Consider the following 21,043-nt stretch of genomic DNA (forward strand, 5'->3'; position numbering starts at 1 on the left):
TGGTTTATTTGTCAGATTTGTTTTTTCTTCCTCAATGGAAATGTTCACCAAATGTGCTCTCAAAACAAAGCAGAATGTAAGTATTTTATTCTCGCATTGATAGTTTCTTTCTTTTTACCATTATCCTTTTGCAAGATTATATTTTCTGGTTTCTAGGAAAGCATCTAATATTCTCTTACATTGTCTTTCAGTATGAGTCCACTGGGCTGGGTCTGAGTAGTAGCAGACTAAGAACAACACTGAACAGAATTCAGGAAAGTCTTATTGATCTGGTAAGAATTTTTTTTAAAAGTGTATTTGACAAAAAAATCAAAACAAGAGGAATGCAGCTGGTTCCTTGCAAAGAGCTCTTGTTTTTGAAACCTGTGGGTTATTAAAGAGATCGAGCAGAGAGAAAGAACATATGTTACTCACTACCATCACTGTGAGTCAATCATTCCAGTAACTAAAAAAAATCATTTCCCCCTAAAATAATGTGAAAAAAAGAAAATACTATTTTAACGACCAGGAGGTTACTCACAACTGCAATTTGAAAGGATTTTGAGATTAGGTGACTGCATCACTTCCTGAAATCAACCTTCTAGGAACATAAGGAGGCTCTTTTAAGAATTTTGAATTTTTTTTTATTTATCTTCATTTTTTCCCATCTCTGTAGTTCCTTAGGAAATAAGGTCAACTCAAACTCAGAGTTTTATTTATCTTCGTTAGTTAGTAATGCTATTATCAAAAAATATAAAAATCTCAAAAATCTGTATTTCTAGTAATTAGTTTCTGGTCGGCATGTTTCCTTTATATGAAGAGTAATGAAAGGTAAGCAAAACACGACTGCATAATAAAATGCTGACTGCAGAACATGAAAAGAGCTAATTGACGGAGTTCAGTCTCCAGTGCTTACATTCTATGAACGCTGCACGTATCAATTAGAGATTCATTAAGGCAGCGTGCCAATGATGAATATCGATGGATTTAAAGTGAACCTGTAATGAAAAAATTAACTTAACTGAAATTGCTCCCATATACACTGACTACACCATATATCACAAAAACACATATTGTATTAAGTGTAAAACATAGAGATTTGGTCGCTTCTCCTGTGATCCAGTGCCGCTTTCTGGCTAATACCCACCACCGGACCATCGTCCGCTACACCAGCAATCTTCTTTGATTGGCCTGCTTGGGACACATGAACAAGCAGGGCATACTTCAGCAGTGATGTTAGTTTGCTGGCTTCAGAACGCAGTGATGTCATGTCTCTCTGTTCCTATACTAGCACTAGCTAGAGATTTCTATAGCAACATGTGCTCTGGTTGCTATGGGTGGAAAGCAGAGGGACCACCTGTGGGGAGGTCTTTTTTGCTTTACCTTGTCAGTCACCATTATGTTCTCCTATGTTCATGTCACAATAATAACTTAAATGGGATTCTTTTGACTGATAAATTATGAATTGTGGGTAAATTAGCTTAACAACTGAGGAAGTGCTAGTTAAGCACAAAACACATACATTGAAGATTTAGCACATTGAGATCCTGTATATAGTGCAATTTGTCTGTATTTATAACAGTTTTAAATGAATAAAATAAATTATTTTTGAAAAAACAAGCCGCGATGGAATATGTCCTTTGATGCTGTTTACATTTTTCTTTCTTAAGTTGAATTTCGGTGCATCTCTATGACTGAATGCATCTCTATGAGAAAAGTGTCTCCATGCAGAGGGTGGGAGCATTGAATGTCTGTGCAACATGCCCCAGGAAGCACCTCTAGTAGCCATCTGAGGAGTGGCCACTGGAGGTATCCCTAGACTGTAATGTAAACACTGCGTTTTCTCTGAAAAGGCAGTGTTTACAGCAAAAAGCATGTAGGGGCTGACTATACTCACCAGAACAAATACTATAAGCTGGAGTTGTTCTGGTGACTATAGTGTCCCCTTGAATGCAATAAATGTGTTTACAAAGATTTCTGAATACTTCAGAATCACTAAAAAATATTAACTTTCATTAGCTACAGATTTGACATCTATAGCTAATGAGACCCCATTCCTTTTTTGGCAAGCACTTATTGCCATGCTAGTGCTGGAGATTATCCAATCAAATGCCACTCATAAAGTAGCATTGAGGACATATTTACAGTCTAAAGCATCTCATAGACAAGGATGGTATTATTGAGATGGTATTATTTAAGATTTAGGGATTTGTATAAATGATGCTTTAGGGTTGTATTCGTTCAAGTGCATTCTTAAGTATTATTTTATTATGTGTCCTAAAATGATTTGTTATATAAAGTTATTGTGACTTGAAAGTATTTCAGGCTTAACAACTGAATGAGATTGATTGAAGCTATCAGATGTATATTTAACTCCTGCCCGAATCTCTCTCAGCATGATTGGAATTGTAGTCTTGTAAGTGGTAATGGCGATGAGACATAAATTCTCAACAAAGTAGCTCTTTTTTTCCCCTCTCTGATCTCTATGCCACGGGAGGGCAGAGGTCAGCAACCAGAACAGATTTATTGTATAGTTTAATTGCCTGATAGCCAGCAGGAACTTTCACACTGTATATTCAGCCCACCTTGAGCAGCATTTCCAGATTATCTGGGGATAGCACACTGTGTCTGCTCACACCAGAAACAAAAGTTGCACAGAAGTGATATTGCCAGCAAGGAAGAGCGTATTCCAACTGGCTGGCTGACGGTCCAATTAGGCTGACCTAAACACAGAAAGAAACGTGTTTCTCTCCAAAAATATTTATTTATTTTATAAAAAGACAGGTTCTTTGATCCATAATCTTTTCAATCTGATGAAGTGGTCATGGTGGATTTAAATACTGCTGTATTGCTTTGACCAACAACCTGTATTCTACGATTTTTATCATCTGCAATTGTCTTGAAGTCCGTCAGGCAGCTATCCTATTGCTGCAGTGTAATAGTGAGACATAGTGACATAGTAATAGTGAGCCTGGCTACTGTATAATGTAAGAGGCTGTATACCGTTTACTGTTCCTAGCTCACTAGTACACTGCAGCAATAGGATAGCTCCCTGAGAGACTTCAATACATAACACAAGATAACTGCAGATGTAAAAAAAAAAAAAAAAAAAAAAACAGTAGAATACAGGTAGTTGGTTTAAAGCAATACAGTATTATTTAAATTCACCATGACCACTTCATCAGATTGAAGAGGTTATGGTGCTTTTTTAAGCTTGCAGTCCAACTCAAAAACCAAAAAACATTTTTTTTTTTACTTGGGTTTATGTTGTGTTTGTTTATTGAGTGGTCGAACACAAGGTAATTGTAGCAGCGTTTTTAGGTTGCATGTTTTTGCACACTAAACCACTTTTATCTTTTACTGTATTTTTTTTACATCAAATAAACCCTTGTGTGTGTAGGGTTAGTAGGAAAGACAATAATCCAGTCTAATAATATCGGGATTAGTTATGTTTGTGATTTGTGCACTTATAAAAGCTATGTACTTGATGATATTTCAGTAACTTCACAGGTGGTAGTAATTTTTTTATGACGTTCACTGTTCCACTAATTTATATTTTTAAAGGGCATAGTGCCAAACTAAAATGTGTGTAGTTATGTAGTGCAGTGAGTTAACTTTTATGTTGTTTCTTAATTGTAATCTCATTCTCTAACCTAAAGGGTTTTCTGCTGTTCCTGTCCTGTATGATAACCTTTGATGTAACTTCTGACCGTCTGGAAATAAAAGGAAATGTGTTTGTGTGTTTGATTGTATTGTTATTTGTGCAGTCAATATACTTAGCTCTGTTATAAATTGACTTCTTGAACTTTGAATTGAACTGTTGGGCTCGCTTTTAAAGCAAATCCATTACATGGAGAGAAAAAGTCATTTCAGAAGATCAGTAGGTATTTTTTTACATGATTGATATATATATATATATATATATATATATATATATATATATTTATTATACTTTATATGTTGACATTGTATTTTTACAAGTTGTTTTGTAATATATGTTATACCGGTAGTTATATTTAATTATACCTGCTTTGTTTTGTGGACAAAACGACCTCTCCTCCATTTTTCTATAGCCGTTATAAAACAGGTGAAATGTCTCAGTTGTAAATGTTCTACACTGTTAAAGGAATTTTAATAGGTCAGGAACACAAACATGTATTCTTGATCCTCTACTGTTAAAACCACCATCTAGCCCCCCTGGCCCCCACATACTCTCCTAAATATAGTATAATTAATTACCTTTCCTCCAGTCTGCTGCTGCTGCTATTGGCTCTGCCCCTGATCTGACTGCTTGGCTGACATCATCCAAAGTGATTCTCTCAGCCAATCACAATGCTTTCCCATTGGATTGGCTAAGACTGTCAAGGAGGCAGATCAGGGGCAGAGCCAGCACAAGCCCAACATAGCCCTGACCAATCAGCATCTCCTCATAGACATAAATTGAGTCAATGCATCTGTCTGAGGACAGTTAAGTGTTTCCATGCAGAGGGTGGAGACACTGAATGGCAGTGCTGCACACTATGCATCACTGCCTAAGGAAGCACCTCCAGTAGCCATCTGACGAGTGGCCAGTAGAGGTATCTCTAGGCTGTAATGTAAACACTGCATTTTCTCAAAAGTCAGTGTTTACTTCAAAAATCCTGAAGGGAATGATCATACTCACCAGAACAAATACAATAAGCTGTAGTTGTTTTTGTGACTATAGTGTCTCTTTAAATTAATAAGTGGCATACCTAAATGATAAAATTTCCCTATAGTTTGTGTTAGTTTTAATAAATAGTTTGGGAATATTTGCCTTTTATTGCAAGTAAATGGATTATATTGTTCAGATAACCTAAACTTTCTTACGGCACAGCTGGCAATTAGTAGCATCATGCAGGCCTAACCATTCTGGCTTCGCTCCACAATCGGAGATAATCAACTCAGCTGTTAGACTTCAGTTTCTGTCTGGTTGCTTGTGTCAAATGCTTCCTTTTTTTGTCAATTTCTATTAATGCTGGTAGTATACTTTTTTTACTTTACATAAACTAAGCATCTTTGTAGACATGAAAACAGAGAGTTAGAGGAGTGGTGATCTAAAAGGAGAGAATATCTTAATTAAACAGTGCTCGTCTGCTTTAACCCCTTTCACTCTTTCTAGCTGTACCCGTATTTGTTTACCTAAAATTCCTTTTTCTAAACTAATAACTGTCAATATTTTCAAGTTTCCATTTTGACCACCTACACATTCTTTAATAGCGTTCTTCATATACAGTTATATTTGTATAGTTGTAAACTCAGTTCATTGAGTGCCATGGATACTCATATTACATTGTAAGGCGAAGGTTTCCTCTCAACCATGTGTACTTTGTATTATTTTATTTCCATGTTTCTTATATCTCTTAATGGAATGAAAGCTGGATATTAATAAATAAAGGATAATAGACGTTTCATATGTACAAATGCAGAGATCTTCAATTAAGGGTTCTTGAGTTTCCCCTGTTTGCATGTAAGTACTTTTGTGATTATTCACTAGTGTGGATTATCAGGAATTCAAAATTCATTTCAAATATTAGGCCAAGAGAACCAAACTTAAATCAGCTGATTTGGCGAGTTCTTCTCATTTTCCTCTTTTGGCATAAAAGTTGAAATTTCCTTTGATTTCCAATTCACTATTTAGTGAATGACACTGTAGATCTTCTTGCTATTTGATACTAGCTATTCTTGCTATTTGATACTAGCTATTCTTGCTATTTGATACTAGCTATTCTTGCTATTTGATACTAGCAATCCATGACATGTTTTTGTTTAATATTGACGATACTGTGATAACTGAATACTTGGACTTTTTGTAATCTATTCTGCCGGGATGAGTAAGATTAAGGCGAAGTGCTGATTTAATGCTTTATTCCGTGACACTGGAGTGAGATGGATTGGTGTAGAAGTGGAATAAAGCATGCAGTGTATTTTTATATAGGGGGATGCAACGCCATTGATTGGTGACATCTGTAGTGTTTCAGACTGCCACGCATGGCGTATTTATAATCAGATTGTTCTGTGACCAGAGATAATGAGGCCGTTATTGGGAAAGGCAATGAATAATATAAAACAATACTTCTTACTTTAAAATGTCTGAATATTTATTTCATGTATATTACATGACTGTGAACTATTACTGTGCGTTGCAGAAGAGTCAGCAATTTGCTTTTCAATTCATATAACTTCCCTTGATTAATCCTATCTGTTTACCCTCCTCCCCTGTTACTCATACCAGATGAGCTGCTATGCAGAGTGATACACATGTCTGTGTGAGTCTCTGAATAATGTTCAAAAAGGACCACTATACAGGTAGTGTAGAAGGGCAACTTATCATATAGGCGGCATCCTTTATGAGGCATCTCCCACCCAGTCCTCCGCATCCCATCTTCAATTAGTAAGGTAATAGAAGCAGAAATTATTAGCAGGAGCGTGACTGCAATCCATCTCAGGCAACCCACAACATTATTTCCTTGTGCTGTCTTAAGAAGGAAGAAGTGTGACTTAGAGTGTATTTGTTGTGTTTTTTCTTGCATACTACAGTAGCTGCAATGGCCTGGAACAGTCTTTGACAGTTGTGTCCAAAAGGTAGATCCCTAGGTGTAGTAGAATCACAAGTCCATTGAATCATGAAAGATGTTGGTCTGACAATATTGGGGATCCTTTTTGATGTTGCTTGATCTTTGGCGTTCTAGCTTAAGTGCAAAGAGAATTTATTGAAAATATTGTAAAGAAAATTAAAATAAAGCATTTAATATAAAAAAATTCTGCTACAGGAAAACGATTAATTCAGTTGATGATGTGGCCATTTTCAGTTTGGTAATGTGCACGGATAGGAATATTGATGTACCCTTGGGACAGATTTGCAGAGCAACGGAGTTATTGCAGTTATGTCAATCACAGTGTTATTATATCAGCTCCATTCTGCAAATGTGTACATGTCTTACTTTCTACATATGGATTTATACTGTATGAATGCATGTGTTGTTCAGATAAATGTCGGGCAGAAGTGATTGCGTTAAAATGCTTTAATAAGCTTTACAAAAAAAAAAAGAAGAAAAAATATTTACAGCTGTTATTTTTCCTTTTAGATTTTAAATCATGATCTTCAATTAACACCCAACTTTTTTTTTTCCATATTGATGAATTAATCATATTTTTTTTTTTATTAGTTATGTAGTTGTATTCAGCCCACTAACAAGGAGTGAATGTGTGGTACTAATGATGAACAGTTAAAGAATCTTTATTAATAATTTAATAATGTCATTAATAATAATAATTGTAATGGTAAGGACATTGTGAGCCACTGATTGTATATTAATAGTGCATTCCAAATATGTAGCTGTTATTTGTGGGCGAAAAAAGTCTGCACACCGTAAGCTGCCTCCAGTAGTATTTATTGTAGATTTGTCTAATTTTGGTTGTTTGTTAAGCAAACACTAGGGGATTTTGCAACTTTAACACTCAAGGCATTAAAAGTACTTATTACAATATGTCCCAAATGTTAATATATGCTTTGTTTCTGTAGCATTTACTTAATGAAAGTTGGATACACAGCTGCAATCAGCAAAATGATATTCAGTAACAAATGCTTTTGATTTTTCTGTTGATGTTGGACCATGATACGAGTCATGCACAGCTGTGCTTGGAACGGCAAAGAACGCTAAATGTGCAATAAAACCTAATGCACACAATATGTTTTCATGGCTTAATCTTATGGTGTTTTTATCCCTCTCAAAATATGTCACCTGGAAAAGAAATAGATTAAATATTAATAGTATTACATTGAGACTATAAAATAGAAACTCGGGTTCACAGCTCAGTAACGTGTATAATATATTATTATAATAAGCATGTATTTGTTTAAAGGACCACTATAGTGCCAGGAAAACAAACTCATTTTCCTGGCACTAAAGGGTCTTTAGGTCCTCCCCCCACCCTCAGGGTCCCACACTCGCCGGGATGAAGGGGTTAAACACTTACCTTTCTCCAGCGCCGTGCTCCCTCTGCCGACGTCAGCGCCGAATGCGCGCATTCAAACAGTCAAACAGCCTCTAGCGGCTGTAGGTGAGACAGCCACGAGAGGCTGGATTAACCCTAGTGTAAACATAGCGGTTTCTCTGAAACTGCTATGTTTTCAGCTGCAGGATTAACCCTAGAGGGACCTGGCACCCAGACCACTTCATTGAGCTGAAGTGGTGTGGGTGCCTATAGTGGTCCTTTAAGAACTCTTGGCGATGCTACAAATGATTTATCTATTATTATTATTATAATTGCCATTTATATAGCGCTAATTCCGTTAAATTAAATAAAAATTGTATTAGAAAAAAAGCTTTTTTTGTAGTGTTTCTTTTACAGAACATTTACAGTTCGAACATATATAAAGTGCAGCACCTCTTACTTTATAATAGTACAATTTGCTGGGCTTTTTTTCCAACCTAGATTACTATAGAATGTATATTTTTTTATGAGGATTACAGAATAAGATCACTGCACGGTATTCTTTTCACAGCCTATGTACAGGCTCTGGGAAACATAAATGTATCTCTAAATATGCATAAATTATAAATACTACGGCACAGTCACATTGCCTTTTTATTTTTGTTTTTTTTACGCATTTTGTGAAAAGATCAGATAAGATCTGTGACTACATGCCCTGTACCACACAAATGATATACAGGCACTTCACTTTGATATTTAACCCCTTAAGGACCAAACTTCTGGAATAAAAGGGAATTATGACGTGTCAGACATGTCATGTGTCCTTAAGGGGTTAAAGGCATCCAATGAAGTGGTCTGGCTGCTGTGGCCCTTTAGTTTGAACCTCACATTGCAAAACATTGCAGTTTTGCAATGTTTCCATGGCAAGGTTAAAACACCTCTAATAGCTGTCTTCCTGACAACCACAACCAGGCACTTCCGCAGCATAATATGTCTGACATTAGTCACACTCTGATACTTCAGTCAAATTGGTCTCACATGGACTATTTTTTTTTTTTTTTTAATTCTTTATTTTTGTTGTGCACAAATTATCAAATAGTTTCAATACGTCACAGCAGTGGTAGCATGATATATGGTGTTTCAACATACAGCGCATAATGTGACATTTGAGATTTCTGCACAGTTTTTTTTTTTTTTTAAATCATCAAAGACTAAACCTTCATGACTAAATGCTACTTGTAGGGTTATGCGGCATTAAATGTGATGTGAGTGTGACAAGCTGCATAATATTATGACTAGTTAGAGCTGTGACCCATGGCCCCATGCATAATATTCAATAGGTACCTAACAGTATATAAGATACAACGTGGCACGGGTCTGGCACAGAGGGAAGAGAGTGAGGCTGGGAGAGCTAGTTATGTGTGCGTGTAAGTGATTGTGTAAAGTTTAACAGGTTTGTTCAGCCTCAATCACAGGAACAATCAGTGTAATAAGCTTCACATTAAACGTAACGTGGCATATGAGCAGGCAACACATTTGTAAGTTCTATTAAAGATAGTTGAATCAGTGAGGGAAACATAACATTTCTGCTTATGTGCATTACTCCCGTCTGGGTCATGAGTATCTATTGTAGAGGCAGGATAGCTATCTTTGTAGTATAGGGGTACGCCAAGTCACCCGGGCACAGTGAGTGACACTAGCTATTTTGTGGTGGGGACAATTTGCGCCATTGCCTGCCTGAGGAAGCACTTAGTCCCTTGGCCATGTCGCATATTGTCGGCTATCCCGGTTTGCAGGAAACTCATATATAACATGCAACCTGACTGGGTGCTGATGGTCGGCTATGCCGAGGTAAACGTTCTGACTAAACAGCTCGGTTAGGTAGTCTCCGACTATGCAAGACCTTTGTAGGGGTTAATATCCTTAGGTTAGTTATGACTATGTGGGTCAAAGTAGACATTTTGGGTGATCTCGAAGATACTTTAATATTAAACTCCAACGTGGGTAGTGAACCCTCTATGGCTAAGTAGGTGTATAAGCCGTGTGTTGTCATTATTACCGGTAGTTCCGGAAGACTGTCCACGGGATTGTATGGCTAAATATCGGGAGGCATGGCGTGTGTGGATTGCAGGCCTAATCAGTGTGAGTGTGTTAGCTCATCGGTTTGTCGTGTGTGAGATGTAGTGTGGGAGAGATAGTATTACTGTTAGAGCAGTCAAGTAACTCAGTGTTAACTAACCGTGGGTGAATAGCCTCTCTCTTCTCAAGTTATTGCCTATGGCTACTTCCGTAGGTGTGTACATCCCCTTAATGAAATATTTCCAATACCACGTTTTAAGCATCCTGCTCACAGGAGATTGTCAAGGCTGAGAAGTGGGATCCCTCACATGGACTATTTGATTGTCAGAGTGGTGTTCTGCCGTGCATTGTATAGGTCCAGCATCAATAACAGCGGCGCTGGGAAGGCTACAAGATGAGTACATTTTTTTTATTGCCAACAGGACGGGCATTGGGGGGTAAACTGAACAGTTACAAAAACACTATAACAATAGGAATGCATGTTGTTATTCCTAACACTATAGTGTTAATTTAGGTCTTTGCTGGTAATTCTAGGTGTGTCATTAGGAGAAAGACACCAGTTTAGTAGCTGCAGTACACTTGTATAGGTTTTGCGAGAGTACAACACTGAGGTCTATGGAGAATCTCAGGAGACCACGGGAGCCTCCATAGATCACGATAGGTGAGACAAGCCTGAATCTCACAGCCGTCAATTGTTACGTCTGCTGGGGTTGCCTTTTGTCATCCTCAGGGTTTACCATGAGAAAAAGTAGTCCCTACTTTTTGGTATAGTATGTTTGGATTGCATTGGAATGTCAATGAACTCCAACTAGTCAGCATGAGTATTTATGAAAGATTATATCTTTTTGGAATACTCCGAAATGACAGAGCTGCTTTATTGTGCTGTGAATTTGTCTCTTTCCTGTTCAGTCATGGCCTAATGCAGGGGTAGGCAACCTTTTAGCAGCACTGTGCCGATATAGGATTGTGGTGTCCCGTAGCGTGCCGATCCTATTTTTTTAAATTGAGGTGTGTATGCTGCTTGTGTTATTTTTACTGTAATTGCCTAGTAGCGTTGTATTTGTGAGCGTTGTATTATATTGTATATGTTCATTAGTAGTTTATGGTATTGTGTATGATACATATGAATGTGGGCTGTGTATGAGGGCTGCTTGTGGAATTGTGTGTGGGTGGATATGTCACATTGTGTGTTTGGTAGTGTGTGTATGTGTGGGGGCTGTTTGGGGTATTGCATGTGAGATGCTGCATGCGGGGTTGTGTGCATGTATGTGGATTGTTAGTGGTGTTGCGTTTGTGGGGATTGTGTGTATGTTTGTGTGTGGGCTGTTCGTATTATTTGTATGAGGGGAGGGTTATTCTACATTTCTGTGTATATCTAGCAGTGTGGGTGCCTTCCCTAGGTTCCAGTGGGGACCAGGCCGGCCAGGTATAGCTCAAGTATAGGAGCTGCAAAATCAGCTGCAGGCTGCTCAGCTACAGTGTTGATTCCCATTCACAAGTGCTGGGAGGAAGTGATCTCAGATCACTTACTCTATGTGCTGCAATGCATAAATTGAGGATTGTCCTTCACCACCTTTTCGTATTAGCAGATATCTGAAGTTTAACTGGGACTCCTGATAGGACAGAGCCTGTTTGGCTCTAGCAGCCTTGAGTGCCGTGCAAAGACACCTTGAGTGCCGTGCATGGCACTAGTGCCGTAGGTTGCCTACCCCTGGCCTAATGCATCGGATCTCTTGTTGTCTTTTTTTGTTTTTTGTTTTTTTAATGATTATTTTGTATTGCCACAGATTCCATCATAATGTATTATATATCTTGTATTGTTTGGTTTAGGAAGTTTCTAGTGAAAATCCTGGAGCCTTGGTGTCATCTGAAGAAAAAAAAGAAAAAGTGCCAAGCCCTCATCTCAGCCAACTGGTTATTTTGACTTCAAGCAATACCCTTTATGGGCTTTCTGAGCGGGTTGTGGCTACAGAGTCCTTGTAAGTACTTCATTCTCTCTGAACATGAGCAATGACAATAGTGTTGCTCAGTATTTGCCTTAGGTCAAAATTACCCTATATTGTGACCTCCACTTTTCACGATACTTGCAGTATTCATTTGCTTGCTTCCTCCCTTTTTAAACTTAAACTGTTTCTGAAAAAAGCCCCCAATAGTCTCTTACTTCTGATATGTTTATATAGAGTAATAACATTACATTGCACATGTTCACAGGATTCACTTGCTGCCCAGCATTCAGCTTGCTAAATTGCTATATGGCTATAGAGTATTCCTTTAAAATCCCCATTTATAAAAGTGCCAATTTCACTATGAAATTAGCACTTTTATATTTTAAAATATAAACTTCCTACTGCCGTTGGTTCCACTGAGCTAATAGAAGTAGCAGGCGCGTTCTAATAGAGCGTACTTACCATTCAATAATGGCCGCAATGAATTGCCAGGGGACCCAATTGCTGGGTGACCGACAGGAGGTGAACCTCTTGTAGCGGTCACATCTTGTAGCATCTATTTCCCCTTCTCTCCATGTCTCATTCCCCCATCCCTCATGTGGCTGCCTACCTTGTAGTGTGGCAGAGCCGAGGACAGAGGATGTTCAGTTTCCTTTATGCGGATTGACAAAGTGCTCTCACTGAGAACTTCCTGTCAGTCTGAGTAGAAAAATTCTCTACTTACAGGTCTTCGGCTTGGCCACGCTACAAGGTTGTCAGTCAAAGGAAGAGAGCTGAGACACATGGAGGGGAGAGGATGGGGAGCGGGGTGGGGAACTGGGGCACACGGGAAGGACTGAGACACATGGGGGGATAGGAGGGGGAGAGGAGTTGAAAAATGGGAGGGTTTACAAAGGCTGCAGTCATAAGAAATGCAGTTTTTGCAAGCTGTTTTAGACTATATCCCTAATGAATACATATATAAAATTATGCATAAATGTATTCATTGGGGGAATATCTACTAAACTGTGTTGTTTGTTCCCCAAGTGTGGAGTGATCCTTTAAGTACTAGAAATTCTGAATATTTTCTTCATTGTATGTTAGTGAGCTCAGTGATAAGACAGCTTGGTACTAGATCTAGTATAAGCTACATACGACTTTTTTGTTATTAATATTGTATATTTTGTTATTTTTAGGCACAGGTTTTGCTTAACAGGTTCTTTAAAGGCTTTAGTCATTTCTCTGCATTTATTAAAGGAACACTCCCATAACAACTTGAACTCAACCGGTCTTATCTTCAGGGATTAAACTGTTTAAACGGGTTTAAACCCGAGGTTGGACCTCCTGCGAGCAGCAGAGCTGCTCCACTGCTTCCTTCCTCTCTGACACTGCAGTATAAGGAAGGTTTTGCTGGTGGGCCTGTGATAGGCTGAGAGAGACTGGTGATGTTCTTAACATATCACTAGCCATAAATTGAGAGTACTGCTATGTTCAGTAAAGCACAATGGGATTATTTCCTGTTTTTTATGTTTATTACAGAAACCATTACAATATTCATGTGCACCATGAAATTATTGTAAACCTTAGAAATTATATAATTCAATTTTAATCATTTAACATTTAAAAAAAATTTATTAGCTTTCTGTAACACATATATATATATATATTTAACATTTTTTACTTGTTTTTGAATCATATGTTAATCTTTAGAAGACCATTTTCTAATGAATACACAGCGGTTTGGTAAAAGATGACCATTTACATAATTAGGAGCTACTGGGAAATTAATTTGCAGACTGTCATTTTATTTACTACTCTTTTTCAGTATTGAACACATTTTTATTAATCCACTGAGCATTAATGATGCTCCCATAACATATAATTCCAACACTATATTCTGTTCATATTGTTTACATTGAATATAAAAGTCTGTAGTTTCCTTCATCTTGGGAGATTCAAAGAACGTGCGTGAAGGAAAGTCGTTTTCCATCCTCTATCCTTAATAACGACCTGCATGGTTTCCACATGGATTTGTCGATGGTTTAATGCTCTTCAGTCACAATCTTTTGCTTTGATAAAGAATATTTTCTTAAATAATACCTCCGTTTCTGACCTTTATTTAAAATTGTACAGCAGAACAAAAAGCCTGAGGGATTTTCTCTAATATGTTCTTGTAGTACATTGAAAGCACAAAGAACTGAAATACTTCATTTAACAGTTCTAACTGTTCCATTCTGACTTTCTAAACACATTCATTATCCATCTATGTGTTTTTGTCCTTGGAGCCAGTTATTTTCCTAAAGGTCATGTTAAACGCTAGACTCCCTCACTGTATAAAAGAGACCTATGCAGTTAATTTAAAATCCAATCATCGGAGTAGGAAATAGCCTACTTAGCAACACTATTATCTTTACTACACTGAGGTTCTCCATGGTTCGTAGTAAAGTATTGTCCATTCAGTTACTTAGAAAACACGCGGACTTGGACTGCAGGTTTTTAACAATCAAAAATGTAAAATGTGTACATGTTAATCTGGGCTTTTCTCCACAATAGTTCATTCTGGTGTGTGGTATATAAGATATGCAATAATAAATGCACGTTAAACATACATTCATGGGAAGAAGAAAGTACATGTCTGATGTCTCTCTTTCTTAGCATTGTGTTAACACACACCCGAATACTCCAGACCAGCAACATGCTACAACTTTGGGAGGTGGTCATATACAATAAAACAAAGTATTTAACCAGGAAAGGTATATTTAGATTACTCTGGTTTCCAAGTATCTTGGGGATGTTACTATTACCCAATTTAATGGTACTCATTTTATTGGAAGGGCTAAGTCACCCCTGCTGGGATTAAACCTGCGACCTCCAAGGGTTGAACAGATTCTACTGATGCATTAGCCCACTGAGCTATCTCACCAGCCTCTTGCCAATGATCAGTTAATCAAGGTCATGAAATGAACAGCACCCGTCTGCTACTTAACAGACCACAATAGGCACGCAGACCACTTCAGCTCAATGAAGTGGTCTGGGTGCCAGGTCCCCTTAGTTTTAACCCTGCAGCTGAAAACATAGCAGTTTCAGGGAAACTGCTATGTTTCACTGAGGGTTAATCCAGCCTCTAGTGGCTGTCTCACTGACAGCTGCTAGAGGCGCGTCCGCGATTCCGCTGGACATCGATAGGAAAGCATTGAGTAATGCTTTCATATGGGCTGTTTGAATGCGCGCGCGTCTCTTGACGCGCATGCACATTCGGATCCGACGTCGGCAGGGGGTAGAGAGTTCCCCAGCACAGAGGGAGCCCGGCGCTGGAGAAAGCTAAGTGGCTGAAGGGATTTTAACCTAATGACCCTATAGTGCCAGGAAAACTAGTTTCGTTTCCTGGCACTATAATGCTCCTTTACTCTACTATTGAAGTAGTAAGGGTTAACTTAGTTTTTAACACATAGCTGCTACATTATGGCTTTATTTATTTTTTTAAAATTATGACACAGTGTAATATGTCATGTGTTGTTGTTCATCTGAGGTTGTATTTACCTAATTTTTATACCTGCTAAGGAACAAATTATTGTTATGTCCTGATATGTAAAACCATAGAATTCAAGGTAAGGTGTGCTTTATTTTTCCCTTGCCTGGACTTCCTGAGATTGTTACACTGTATCAGTGGTTCAACATCCAATTCATGCTGTATAATTTTAAAATGCAACCTGAAGTTGCTAATAAAAAGTACAACAGTCTGTGAATCAAAAGAGAGAATCCACATATGTATTTGAGCATTTGCTTGTCCCATCTTTAAACCTCAATCCAGGTCTTCATTCAGTACTTCTTAAAGTACCTTGATCATTTGCTCGAGGCTGTTACGCTGTGTCAGTACAGTAAATTGCACCATCTACAGGGTTCTGGGATCAAACATGAAGGAAAAAAAAAATGTGTTTATTGCCTTTCCAGTAATTTAAGTCTGATATTCCCTTCCAGGGTCTTTTTGGCTGAACAGTTTGAGTTTCTCCAGACGCATCTCGATTCTGTGATGCCTGCAGCTAAGAAGCCCTTTCTACAACAATTTTATTCCCAGGTCAGAGGAAGAATATCCGTAACATTTATGTGCCTTTTTTTCCTGCACTGTCCTTTGTCACCTCTGGCTAATTTAAGTCCGTAAATATGTTCTCAATTAATGCCATTCACTAAGCCTAAGCACTAAGCTTTCAGGAATATTGTCGGTAATTTAATTTTAAATTAAATTTTCTTTTTGTTTACTAAACATTCCAAGTTTTATTGTTCATAGATGTTTTTGTGTGTTTTGTGCTCATCAATGTGTTTAAATAGAATACGTTACAAAGCACATTCTACAGTTTGAAGAGGAGAATTTTGTTTAGTGTGTTTACTTATCCCCTGTATTTAAAAATATGCGTTTGAGGTCTGAAAAAGTAAAATTAAATGTGGAAATTCACACTGCTCCATTCACCTCTTTATCCTTCTTGGCTCCCTGTCCATCATTGTTATAAATATTTCCCTTTTCTGCTGTTGAAAGCACTTAAAGGAACACTATAGTGTCAGGAAAACAAACTCTATAGGGTCTTTGGGAGCCCCCCACCCTCTGGGTCCCACTCCCGCTGGGCTGAAGGGGTTAAATTCTTACCTTTCTCCAGCGCCGGGCTCAGTTGGCGCTGGGGACTCTCCTCCCTCTTCCGACGTCATTCGTTGAATGCGCATGCGCGGCAAGAGCCGCGCGCGCATTAATCCATCCATAGGAAAGCATTTCTTAATGCTTTCCTATGGACGTCCAGCGTCTTCTCACTGTGAAAATCACAGTGAGAAGCGCGGAAGCGCCTCTAGCGGCTGTCAATGAGACAACCACTAGAGGCTGGATTAACCCTCAGTGAAACACTGAAGTTTCTCTGAAACTGCTATGTTTACAGCTGCAGGGTTAACCCTAGATGGACCTGGCACCCAGACCACTTCATTGAGCTGAAGTGGTATGGGTGCCTATAGTGGTCCTTTAATAGAAGAGGAGAAACCAAATCATTGTTTGCAGTTCCTGCCTCATTTGCATTCTGGGCACTGGTTGTGTCTGGGCTTTATTAGATTGTGATGTAATTTGCTAAATCCCTAATACACATTTTTAAGAAAACAGCTCACCACATGTAAAAGGTTAACACAAGTAATGGGTGATTTGCAATGTTTTATTTAATGGTACAATTTCCATAGAAGTGACATTCCCACTTTAAGGTTATTAGATCTGAAGATGTGGCAGATAAGATAAAGTTAAAGATGCAAAGTGCAGAAAGGGGTTAATATGTGTATAGGGTGTGAGGTTATTTCTTAAAGCATGTTATTGATATTATTATGTATTTCTTTGTATTCCACTGGTTTCATGTTTCTAATGGCTTATTTTAATAGTTTTTTTAATGCATTTGAATAGTTAAAACATTGCTATGTTTTCACGTTTGCTGTCTATTAATGAAGAGAATTTACAAGAAGATTAGCTCAGCTTTACAGACACCATGCAATCTTAAGTAAAAAGTGAAGAGTGCAACATGCTGAGGTTAAAAATTATATAACTGTGTTTTCTTGCATCATACAAGACAAGGTGTGACCTTCAATTGTCTAAAGCTCACGGGAGCACAGTTTGATTTTCTGTGAAGACCATGCTATAAAATGTGTAAAGTGTGTGTTTTTTTTTTTGCCAATGCACTGTTTCTAACCTGTTTATTTAATGTAATAATAAACTAAAAAAAAAATGCATTTACACAGGTGTAAAACAAATTATATTGCAAATGTGTTACCTTTGTGTACAGATACATGTAATAGACTTCACCATAAATTGAATTTATTAAGCTTCAAAGTTCTGCTGATAGAGACATATATTATGTTTCTCACTGAGAATAAATTAAAAGATTTTTAGGAATAAGGGATAGTTTAACATGGGGAGGGGGGGGTGCAATTAACCATTTAGCTTTCGAAGATTTTATTATGTTGTTCTAGATCGCATAATTGCCAACTCAATGATACCCTTTGTATTGATCTAGGAAGGGTGAAACGCGGAGTTCCTTCTTATTGGAACTGAACAGTTGAGTCCTGGAGTTTTTGGCAGAGCTAAAGATAGCTGGAAAATGGCAACCACATTTAGCTTACCAGTTGTTAACCCCTTTTCAAGCAAACATGTTAGCAGTGGCCTGTTACATAATCTTTTCCTCCTCTGGGGAATATCTGTGCCTTCATTTCTGCTGCTTCCTGTCTTTTTCTCTAATTCTGGTCATTTTTGTACACTTTGTTTTAGACTGTGTCGACAGCCAGCGAACTCAGAAAGCCCATTTATTGGATAGTAGCTGCAAAAGCTATTGATTATGAACAGTTGTTACTCCTTATGGCAAATGTGAAATGGGATGTGAAGGAAATCATGTCACAGCACAATGTATATGTTGACGCCCTTTTGAAGGTATTGCTTTTTTCTTGTTTCAGTGGATTTGTCAAACTAAAATTACATATTGTAAACCAGATGAGAATATTTTATTTAAACCATGTGTAAGCCACATTGCTAAGAAAAGTGTTTGGTATATTTTTATTTCTCTTCATAGTCTATAGTATACATTTAATCCAACAATCAAAGGACAACCAAGTATAAATATTACTCTATAATTTCATAATTTTATATAATTTTTTAAAAACTATATAAATAGCAAAATATATTTAAAGGGACACTATAGTCACCTGAACAACTTTAGCTTAATGAAGCAGTTTTGGTGTATAGAACATGCCCCTGCAGCCTCACTGCTCAATCCTCTGCCATTTAGGAGTTAAATCCCTCTGTTTATGAACCCTAGTCACACCTCCCTGCATGTGACTTGCACAGCCTTCCATAAACACTTCCTGTAAAGAGAGCCCTATTTAGGCTTTCTTTATTGCAAGTTCTGTTTAATTAAGATTTTCTTATCCCCTGCTATATTAATAGCTTGCTAGACCCTGCAAGAGCCTCCTGTATGTGATTAAAGTTCAATTTAGAGATTGAGATACAATTATTTAAGGTAAATTACATCTGTTTGAAAGTGAAACCAGTTTTTTTTTTTTCATGCAGGCTCTGTCAATCATAGCCAGGGGAGGTGTGGCTAGGGCTGCATAAACAGAAACAAAGTGATTTAACTCCTAAATGACAGTGAATTGAGCAGTGAAATTGCAGGGGAACGATCTATACACCAAAACCGCTTTATTTAGCTAAAGTAATTTAGGTGACTATAGTGTTCCTTTAACATTTTCTTATGTTAATAGAATGCTAATTTTTGTAAATTCTTCATATTAACATACAGATTAATTTAATGTACAGTGTAAGTGCTACTGGAAAGGAGAAAAGCCTGGTTTAATAAAGCAAGACAGGGTATTAAAAGTTATTTTTTTTTTACCTACATGATTTTCAACATCATTAAATGTATTGATTAACCCCTTCCCGACCAAAGACGTAAAATTTCCGTCATTTGCTAACGTTAACGCCAGATTGCTGCGGTCTCGGCGATCGTAGGGTTAACGCTGTTGCTGGGTGCCTCGGCGTCACAGGCAGACGAGCAACAGCACTGTCCCAGCAAATGTGATCGCTGTGATGGCCAGGCACAGTGCTGTTGGGATTTCCGATCCTCCTCCCTCCACGTGTGTGTGTGTGTGTGTAGAAGTGGAGAGAGACGGTGCTGCAACATTGTGTGCCATTTTAGTGTATATGATTTTTAAAAGTACTTTTATTACCTTTAAAGGATCAGTATAGGGTCAGGAACACAAACATATATTCCTGACCTTGTAGTGTTAAAACCACCATCTAGCCCCCCTGGACCCCTCATGAAATAAATATAGCAAAATCTTACTGTATTCACGCCTGAAGCTGTAACTCTGCATGCTGTTTGACTCAGAAAAACAAGCAGTCTGCTGACATCATCAGAAGTGGTAGTTTGATCCAATCACAGTGCTTCCCCATAGGATTGGCTGAGACTGACAAAGAGGCAGATCAGGGGCAGAGCCAGCATGATTCAAACACAGCCCTGGCCAATCAGCATCTCCTCATAGAGATGATTTGAATCAATGAATCTCTATGAGGAAAGTTCCGTGTCTGCATGCAGAGGGAGGAGATAATGAATGTTTGGATGCATTTTAGGCAGCTATGACCCAGGAAGGATCTCTAACAGTCATCTGAGGAGTGGCCAGTGAAGTAATGTAAACACTGCATTTTCTCTGAAAAGACAGTGTTTACAGCAAAAAGCCTGAAGGTAATGATTCTACTCACCAGAACAAATTCAATAAGCTGTAGTTGTTCTGGTGACTATAGTGTCCCTTTAAACAAAGTTTTAACCCTTCCCATGTCCTTTTGATCACTGCCTGCAGTGATCAGTATACTGTTCACAGTATTTAACTGTGATCTAATTTTTTTTTTTACCCTCAAGGGTTAATTTTGATATATTTTAACCCTTAGGGGTTAATTTTATTTAATTTGTTATTTTATTAATGTTACGTTGATTCTTTAATCAGCTGGAGTGGGTGGACTTTAGTGGGAAATTCAGTGTTAGCCTAGTTGGGGTCTAAAAGTTTGGAAACGTTTTTTAAAAAGTATAAAAAAAAGAAAAAAGTAAAAAAAAATAAAAAAAATAGAAAAACTAAGTTAACCCCTTAAGGACCCATGACATGTGTGACATGTCATGATTCCTTTTTATTCCAGAGGTTTGGTCCTTAAGGGGTTAAAGTTACAGCTTCACAATGTCTAGAAGGTACACTGCTGAGGAGGCCTATGATATTTTAGCGGCCGACTTTGACGCCACAGACACTGCCTCTGAGAGTGGTGATGACTCTTTGCCTGATACTGCAGGGCCCTCTGTTGTAAGCGCCGAGTCCCATGACATGGCTCATGGCGTTGGTAACTGGGAACCCCCAAATGATTTTACGCCTGACATCCCAGAGTTACTGGCAGTCCTGGAATTCAGTTGGACTTGGCCAACTACAGTGCACTGGATTTCATGCAGCTATACTTGGGGGATGATATTTTAGAGGAGATTGTCACCCAGACCAACATTTATGCTAAGCAGTATCTGACACTTAATGATCAGAGTCTTATCGCCAGGAAAGGGAGTTTG

The 21,043-nt window shown here is 38.0% G+C and overlaps 1 protein-coding gene across 2 annotated transcripts in view; it reads left to right on the top strand.

Moving 5' to 3' along the window:
* Positions 1–21,043, top strand: part of VPS50 (VPS50 subunit of EARP/GARPII complex) — a 215,617-nt gene that overhangs the window by 185,318 nt on the left and 9,256 nt on the right. For both annotated transcript variants that reach the window (XM_063452255.1, XM_063452256.1), the window contains 4 exons: positions 192–272; positions 11,845–11,993; positions 15,918–16,014; positions 18,220–18,378. In XM_063452255.1, the coding sequence (XP_063308325.1) occupies positions 192–272; positions 11,845–11,993; positions 15,918–16,014; positions 18,220–18,378 (486 nt within the window). The remainder of the gene's footprint in view (positions 1–191; positions 273–11,844; positions 11,994–15,917; positions 16,015–18,219; positions 18,379–21,043) is intronic.

Source organism: Pelobates fuscus, chromosome 4, assembly GCF_036172605.1.
Source record: "Pelobates fuscus isolate aPelFus1 chromosome 4, aPelFus1.pri, whole genome shotgun sequence".
Lineage (NCBI taxonomy): Eukaryota > Metazoa > Chordata > Amphibia > Anura > Pelobatidae > Pelobates > Pelobates fuscus.